The 9,391-nt window shown below is 40.8% G+C and overlaps 1 protein-coding gene across 1 annotated transcript in view; it reads right to left on the bottom strand.

The window, feature by feature from the left end:
* Nucleotides 1–248: 248 nt before the first annotated feature.
* GOLGA7 (golgin A7) overlaps nucleotides 249–9,391 on the bottom strand; it is a 16,822-nt gene continuing 7,679 nt past the window's right edge. The window contains exons 4-6 of the mRNA XM_010846440.1: nucleotides 5,292–5,393; nucleotides 4,014–4,076; nucleotides 249–1,634 (exon numbers count right to left, since the gene is read on the bottom strand). Coding sequence (XP_010844742.1) covers nucleotides 4,029–4,076; nucleotides 5,292–5,393 — 150 coding nt within the window. The 3' untranslated portion in view covers nucleotides 249–1,634; nucleotides 4,014–4,028. The remainder of the gene's footprint in view (nucleotides 1,635–4,013; nucleotides 4,077–5,291; nucleotides 5,394–9,391) is intronic.

Below are 9,391 nucleotides of genomic sequence, written 5' to 3'. Positions count from 1 at the left end.
TTATTTAATACATTTTGACTATTGGGGACTATTTCTTGGTTTGGAGCCCTGTCGCTAATATATCTTCATTTAAGAGATAAAGCATGTAAAAAACTGCTGAGTGTGACAAACCATATAAATGTCAGATGTTTGTTTAAAAATACTAAGCTGCACTGGACCAGGGGTTCTCGTAGTATTGTCTATCTGCCAAATTTAATACTGTTTCATTTACACTTTACCAAATCACACCAAATATGACACAGAGACAATTTGTTTAAGAAAAGTTTTACTAATGTGTTAATATTTCAGCAAAGTTATTGCAACGGGTTGAAAAGGCAGACAGACACACTATTATAGGCTATTATAAAGTAACAAGTTATACAATTAAAATATTACATGGAACTATGGGATTTACTGAATAATTAACAGATCATAAAAGAAATTAAATCTGAAAGGTTAAATCCAGTATTAGCACCTACAACATCTCTGAAAGTAAAACTTTTAACTGTTTCCTTCTCTCCTAATACATGTCTTATCCTTCACCCAAAAACAGTGCTCTCAAACCCCGAAGGTGAAGGGTATGGGAAGTCCCCGTGCTAAGAACATACAGCCCAAAAAAGAACTCCAAACAGTGACTCGGGACTTGACACTTTTAGCTGGAAATCACTTATCTTACTGAACTTGAACCAATCATACATGTTTCTGTGCACGGAATACTGTATATGATAAAGTCTATGAATCATAAGGACTGCCATCAGGGAGAGTTAAAAATTAGCAATATACAGTATTATTCCTATCAAATTTTTTTTTCTCTTAAGTTACATTTATAACAAAACTATAATTAAAATATTTATTACACTTGCTCATTACACGTTCAGGGACACAGCAGGGACATTTGAGTTTGATGGTTTAGCATCCACTTTATTGTGCTTACTTATTTTTGTAAGGAACAAGCGACACATACCACATCTTCCCAATGTTTGAGGTGATGCAGTAGTAACAGAATTCTAAAAAAAAAAACCAAACCTGGAAAATGCATTAAATACTGCTTTAATTAGGAAATGGCTATAATAAAACAAGTAAAATAATACATTATTTTTCCAATGAGCTTCGGTTTGGGAAATTAAACAGCAGAAGTAGATCTTTAAGCTTTGAGTCACAGCAAAACTGGTAGTTCTCTGAAATCTGAGAGATGCGTTAGCAAAACCAGACACAGCCCACCCTTCACCAAAATCCTGGAGAAAAGCATTTCATGAATTCGGGGGAGTAAGACTGAACACTGGCTAGGGCACGACTTGCTGAAGCCCAAGGAATGGTGAGAACCACTGGTGCTGGTGGCAGGTGAGAAATAAACTGTGCTGGGCTGACCAGCTGCATATGTTTTAATGGCTTTGAATGAAAAAGTGAAACGCTTCACTGCATTTTCTCAGAAACTGATCAAAAGATTGCAGAGTCCTACACGATTTGGAGACACAAAGTGGATGCTGAGCGACTAGAGGTCACTCCAGGTGCGGAATTTTAGAAAGTCAGTCCTTGGAGTGAATGGCACCGTGGCTCTGGCAGCAGATACGAAGGAATGATGCTCTGGAGAGGAGGTAGGGGGACGCTCTGCGGTCGGCCGGTGGACAGGTGAGGGTCCCAGCTGGAGGTGGGATCTGCAGTTAGAAGGGGAAGCAAAGGTTTAGAAAGCGACACCGAATGACCTCCCAAGAGCAGCTGCTGTGACCTCCCCGCGTGTGGGCTACACTCCATTAACCCAGGCTCTGGCTACTGAGATGCCCATATCTGTCTCATCTGCCGAAGGGGGTCCACGGCTCGAGGGTCCAGAGATCCAAGCCTGAACGTTTGCATCTCTGACCAAGCATGTCTCGAGAGGCAGGACAGCACAGGGGTGCGCGGCCAATCCAGGCCTGGCTGCCTCCTGCCGACCTGCCAGTCTGGGGCCCTGGACAAGTAACTGAAATCCTCTGGGCCTCAGTCCCCTTGTCTGAAACACAGGGATGCCGCCACGGACCTCAGAGGGTGTTGTGAATGATGCGGGCACACAGGGGGGCCCACAAGCACTGGGTGTTTTTATTATCACTTCTTTATCATGATAGATTAGTGCTACATTCTGTTTTTTAAGTAAAGAAGACAATCTTAATCTGAAGAGAGAAAACAACCATCAGTTTGTTGGGTAACAAAGGTATCAAAAAAATTCAAACTTTTTTAAAAGGAGCAAGATATAACACTCTTTTAAAAAAATAAAGGCCACCTCCATGATTTGTGTGCTCTTAAGTCATTAATTTTAATTCCCATGTAATGCTTTAAGCTGCAGACACCACGTACGCTTAAGAAAAACGACAGAACTGAATTCATTAGAGAGTTTTCCCCTCTCCTCTAAGACCTCAGCCCACACAGGATCCCGGGTCTGAGGAACACACAGCTCTGAAAACTAAATTACACTGAACGAAAATATTTGCATTCATGAAATTACCACAAGTTCCTAATGTAAATCTCATTTCAAAATTTCACTGTTGTTGAATATTGATAGATTCGTCTCTGGTGTGCAATTGCTCCAAATCTCGCACCACCTCAGAAAAACAGTGTATTAAAGCAATAAGAGCTGCAAAGTGAGTCATGACAAATGGGTTGTGCCAAAGCAGCGCAGCTGCAACTGATCAAACAAACGTATCCCAGCGGCCGTCACCAAACCCACACGTAGGGCTCCTGGCTGCTCGTCTGAGAAACACCAGTTTGCAAACCGCACGTGAGAAAGTGTGTGAACAGGTAACACTAAGTGCTCCAAAACAGCCTCAGTAAAGACTAAAACACACGGCAGAGCGTGTCATTGTTTAGGCCTGTGTCTTGTAAGAACTCGGGGGACACATTCCCTGGCGCTCAGAGAAGGCAGCTATGTATTAACAGCATTCAACAAATGGTACAGGGCAGACAAGATGTTATTTTTAAAAGGTACTGGAAAAGAAACGAAGGGGAAAAGCACTTAGAATAATGTGATGGACTCTCTCTCTCCACATCTCTGCTGCTGCATGTACTTACAGGAAGTATGGTGAAAAGACAAGGCTTTATGGTCAGTCAGACTCGGGTTGGTAACCCGGGACTCGTTAGCTGTGTGACCTGGAGATCATCACTTAGTCTCTTCCTATCTTGGTTTGCTTATCTGTTAAGTGGGGGAAATACTGGGCAGGATTCTCGTGAGAACTGGAAACACCGTCTGTGTAACACCTAGCACACAGCCATGCCCTCAAAACAGCAGCGAGTATCATTACTGTTGCCCTGGGGAGGAGGCTGTCTGCTGTGGTTGAATCTGTTTCTGCGCGGCCTCCTGTGAGTCAGGGACAGCTGCCTGCGGACGCGCTCAGGAAAGCACCGCGGTAGAATTACTACTGGGAGGCAGAGAGTAGGATGGAAACATGCCGAAATCGACCATTTTTTTGGTCACTTAGAAGGCACGGTGGCTTCCAGGTGATTCTTCCCGCACATTCCCACCAGCATTCATCAATTCGTTGCTCAGTTGTTCAACGTCATTATATGGATATGTGAGAACATGAACATTCTAAAGAGAAAGAACATTTATGGTTCTACCCACTGGAGGTAAGGTTTTTTCTAAAGGGCTATGAAGCCACTTAAATACATGAAATATTTAGAATCTCCCTATTCTGAAACGTTTCTTTGGTTATTAAAAATGACAGGGAAATCTGTCAGGGAAAAAAATGTCAGGGAAATCTCTGATCTGATTTTTATGTGTAAGACCCATGTATTAAAATGTCCAGATAGTTTTGAAATATTAAAATAAGACCGCCCCCAAACCCCCCAAACAAAGTAATAACAAAACCAGTCTGAAAACAACAAAGGGGGAAGAAAAAAAATCAGGATTAAACTATCACTTGGGTTAACAGAATTTGGGTTAATGACACATTTTAAATATCAAGTCAGTACAAAGAGTATGCCAGGATTTATGATGCAGGCGAGAAAATTTATGCATCCTACAAAATTACAGAAATGGCACATAAATCATACAATTTCATATTTACCTTTAATTCTATGGTTTATCTTCCACTGCTCATGCCTCTGTCTTCATAAATGGTAATTTCAATCTGAACAGCATGACTGTTAAGAAAACACACTGGAAAACAGAACACAGAAAAAGGGACTACGGAGAGAAGATGGGTGTGATCTGTGCGGACTTGTCTTTACTTAACTTAAAAAAAAAAGTTGTTTTGGCTGCGCCTCGCGGCGTGTGGGACATCTTCGTTCCCCGCGTGAGACTGAACCTGCAACCGCCGACTGGAGGCCGGAGTCTTAACTGTTGGACCGCTAGGAAAGTCCCCCTTGTCTTTACTTATCTTACATTACCATTTACATAATTTTAAATTATCAATAATTATTATTTGCTTTACTTGTTTCAAAACATTAAAAATTTCTCCTGCTTAAGTTAAACAGGGTGTTTTCCACACCTTGCTGAAAAATTCAAGAAATGTAATTGCTTGTGGTATACCACAGAGTTCCTCTCCAGACATTATTTACTTTTTAAAAGAATAAAAGAATCTGAAAAAGGATACTTTATTGCAGAACTAAGGGGGATGCTCTTAACTGAGCATCCATAGTGAGGTAATGACGTCAGGGGTGCAAAGCACCCTGAAATTGTATGCAAACTTTTTTTTGTGAGAGAGCTCACGACCTCTAAAAGTTTAAGAAACACTGATACAAGTATAATAAAGCCGTTGAAATGCTTATCAGCCGGAAGGCCTGGGATTATCTGACCTAGGTTTTAAAAAAATTTTATTTTACCCAGTTATTTATTTTACTTGTTATCAAGCTAAATTAGTTTTTTTTTTTGCAATTTTATTTACCAAATTACCAAAATAAACTTCATGATTTTCAAAGTCAACTGCCTCTAAAATATGCAGTTATGTCAAAGGTAATGAAATGATACATCTGGCAGCTGTAACTGATTTCAACGAGTCAGATGAACCCACGGAGCTGAGATTTATTTGGACGACGAGCTCTCTGCGCACTGAGTTCATGCATTTCAAAGGGGCCTTTGGTGCAGCCTCTGCAGCTGAGATGCATGACTCACCCGACTCCCATTATTACTACAAGATGCTGCACAGCCACCAAGACAACGGCAGCCCCAACACTAAATGCTCCAGAGCCCAGCACGACACCCGGGAAGGAGTTGTGCTGGAGGGAGAGTGTGCCTTTCAGCAGCACAGCCCACAGCAGGTTCGGGAACTGAGGGAAATCCTCTCTTACCCGGGCTGACGGGGCCATCAAATACTCAGACCTCATGATCTGGACTGAAAAGATACAACTCGCAGCCCTCTCTCGATGGGATCTGTCAGGAGGAGGCCTTGTGGGGCATAGATCTTCTCATTCTGCTCTTGAATGTATTTGGAGACTTTCTTCAGGACCTGACCAAAGAGAAACAACACAGCTCTCTTACCAACTTCATCAGATTTTCCTTTTGAGTATTTAGCTGAACTGCAAAATATTCAGGCAGTGGAATTAGTTTTCAAAGCAAGAAATAGGTGTTCACATGGAGGGACAGCTCTGACTCCATGGCTCATGCCCTGGGTCCCCAACACCCGCCCCCCCAACCCCAGTTCTGAGCACGTCCATACAGCCTAAGTCCAAACAGAGATGCAGCCAGATGGTGGCACGGGAGCCACGCCCCTTCCCTCCGTCCTGGATATGGAGAAATTTGGAGGTGACCATACACACACGTTACGTGCCTTCCCCTTCCCTACTCGGGAAATGTGTGACATGTGACCTCCTCTAATATCAGGGACAGCTTCTGGCTTTCTCCTGGACACTTGAGAGATGCTTCTCGGGACTTCTCCGCAGTCCAGTGGTCAGGACCCTCGAGTCACTGCTGAGGGCCCATTTGCATGCCTGATCGGGGAACTAAGATCCTACAAACCGTAAGCCATGCCCCCCACCCTCCCCTCCAAAAGAGAAAGAAAGAACTGCTTTCTCCACTCTACATTTTCATCATTTAAAGTCATAGTACAAAGCGGGCATATAACAAAGGGAGTCCAAGGCATTTAAAACTGAGAAATCTGTGTCCTTCATCAGGCACGTTTGTGCTAGCTGCCATGGAGGTCTGGTGACCAGTGCTCTACATCGTCTCCCGGCCTGCACGGGAGGCTGCTCTGAAGCCTGCTCTTGTGTCCTAGATGGGAACCTCGATTTATAAGTTTAGGATTAAGGTTGTAAAAGTCAAAGCAAACGTAGACAAAAACCAGATAGGATAAAAAGGAACTCCTGGAAATTGCCAAATCTTAAGCTTTAATAAGGGCAATTCTGAGACAGATAACCTAGAAGAAAATAAATCTTAATAGCGATACACAAAATCAAAGAGTCACATGTTTTATTTCAGATTCAAGGTCATTATAATCCTTTGCTGGCTCTAATCTTCAAAGAGGCTTTGATCCAATTCTTTAATTATTGTATGTTTCCTTAAATTCACACTACCAGAATATGATAAAGTCACAGATAAATGTGATCACAACATAAAGGGAAAAAAAGAACTGTATGAAAATAAAGCTGGAAATGAAGAAATTTTATTTAAGTGTGGGTCTATAATGTACCAGAACAAACCAACATATTAGAATGATAAAATGTAGCTGCTTTGGCATAAACTGATTTAGAATTTAAAACTCCATGCTGCTTGTATAATGAAGGACAATAAACAGTCTATTCAGGTTACATCTCTGGGGAATAATATAATCTCATGTTTTACGTTTTTTTAAAAAGAGCATGATATTATTAAAAGAGCCATCTGCAGGGTTATGAAGTAATGTAAGAATACTATTTCTAAAGAAAAGACTTTTTCACCTAATTACCTAAAGTACATATGTCATTCTCCTATTTTCAACTCTCAAAGAATTTGAGCAGTGCCTGGTCTTAATGAGCAAAAAAAAAAAAATCTCAGTCACTCTCTTTCCACCAGGATTTGTCAATCATGCTGCTGCTGCTAAGTCATTTCAGTTGTGTCCGACTCTGTGCGACCCCACAGACAGCAGCCCACCAGGCTCCCCCATCCCTGGGATTCTCCAGGTAAGAACACTGTCAATCATGCTAAAAAGAGGGGAAGCAAGTCACCCACGAAGGTGCCCAATTCAGGATTCTCCCTCTTCTCTCCAATTTCCTTCTGTGCTCACCTGCCAGAGCTGGAAACCGGAGAGCCAGGCTCCTCTCGGCCCGTCCATTTCCACCGGGTGGACACCGAGAAACCCGCCTGCATGGCTGATTTCAAAGAAAGGATTCCTTCACACAGCTCTCCTCCCCTCCTTGAGTGCAGGTTATTAGCAAAGACACAGCCATCCTTTATTCGATTCAAGCAGAAGTCTGTCGTGCAAGGCTTTTGTTTAAACTTTGATAACACTCATGGACATTTGGGTTTCAGTTCAGAAAGAAGACAGTCAGTTTTCCTTGGGTGCCAGCTGCAAATCCTCCCATAGCACTGCAGTGAAGGCAGCACCGTGCTAACCCAGACGTGTTGTTAGCAACAGACAGCTCACGGACGTGAGTCAACTCGTACCTCGCTCCTGACAGGACAGAGCACCGTTCTCAGCCTCCAGGAACTCTGTGTTGACATTTTATTCATACTTCACTATTTTTAGTAAATCGTTGTTAAAACAAAGTATAATACCGAACAAAATTATCTCTGTTATCCTCAAACCCGCAATAAAAACCTCAGTTTGTATAGTATTTACAAAGTTAAACACTCAGACTTCAGGAAAGGCTATTGTCCTCTTTGAGAATAAGCCTCTCAAAGCCCTTGAGGAAAGATAACCAAAGTGGGGTTGAGTGAGAGGCCCAGGGGCTTAGTGTTTCCAGAAAGATCTGAGTTCCTCTGACTGTGCTCTTTTCACATAACAGCCCATGGGCAGCAGGGACGCCTCTGGTGGACGAACACACAACTGCTCCTGAAAGAAGAACGTTCCACAGGCCCATTTGTTCCCTGATTAAGCAATGGAGAGGAATAACACTGAAGCCTTTATCTTCATTGTAAATCAATAAATAGCACATTATAGAAAAAAAAAAAAGCATGATTGTTCTAGTGGGTTTTAAAAGGCCTATTTACAATCTCAAAAAATTTAACCCACATGACAAGGTGTAAGTGTCATTATACTTGGCTTACTGTTTGTAGACTGCAAGTTTTAGTGTTCAAAACGATAAAGATTAAATGACTCAATTTTGTCCCTTCATAAAGTAGAAAATAATAGCGCAGGAATTCCTAAGGGACAAACTGGAGAGAGGGAGTGGCTGAGTGCTCTAACATTTTTATCATCTTATCAAAAATACAAATACACATTTACAATGTTTTCTTTTAAAAGTACATGGAGATTATATCCTTATTATGAACATTCCAGTTATGTACTTTGCATGATCTAGTTAATTCATGTCCACATTTCTTATATAAAATCACATATTTATAAAATGTGCCATAAATTTGGGTTTCTTGACTAATTTTATTGGGTCTTTATTTGCTTTATAATACTTACTCGGTAAAAGAGACTTTAATTAGACTTGTAAAGTAATACCTTATATGTTACTTATGAACTCAAGTCCATTATTTTCTGATGTTGAGAAGTGCCTTCCAAAATTAATAATCAAAATAATCAAATAATAATAAAAAATATTTTAATTAAGAGTTGCTAAATGTTTTAGTAGATAAGGAAACTAGCAGCTGCTAAAAAAAGATTACTTATACACTTATACACTTGAGGTAAAAAAAAAAAAAAAAAAAACCTGTACATGTAAGTGCATACGTATCTGATTAAAACATATATGTACACACACACTAACTTGGTTTTTAAGTCTATCTTAAGAAAACTTTATTTAGCACCTGCCATAAATAAAATAAAGCAATTTATTAATTCAAAGATCCATTATATTTCTTTTTTGGATTTACCTTGTTTTTTTAAACAATGCTGTGTTAATTACTGCTATACAGCAAAGTGATTCAGTTATACATGTACATAACATTCTCTTTCATATTCTGTTTCATGATGGTTTCTTTCCTATGTCTCCTAGTCTGCATCTGCTAACACCCACCCCTACTCCTTGGTAACCACCAGTCTAAGACCTGCTTACAATTGAGAACTCAGATTTGGGGAGATGAACTTGTCCATGACTCAAAACTAGGAAATGACCTAGCTGGCACCCAGTGATCAGTCTCTTTATAACTGATGCCAGAGGCAGGTATATGTACCTATTTTAGCAAAGGCACATGAAAAAATAAGTTAATTAAAATTTCATCAACAAATTCAAAAACTACAGTGAAATAACAATTCAAGCATGTAATATTCCATGAGGCATGAATAAAACACTCTGGAGGAAGTATTTCTGCCTTAAATTGGAACTATTACACGTCTTCGACGGCCACGTGGCATGAGTGTCT

Source organism: Bison bison, unplaced genomic scaffold (assembly GCF_000754665.1).
Source record: "Bison bison bison isolate TAMUID 2011002044 unplaced genomic scaffold, Bison_UMD1.0 scf7180017864236, whole genome shotgun sequence".
Taxonomy (NCBI): domain Eukaryota; kingdom Metazoa; phylum Chordata; class Mammalia; order Artiodactyla; family Bovidae; genus Bison; species Bison bison.
This window is presented reverse-complemented; position numbering and strand designations above follow the sequence as displayed.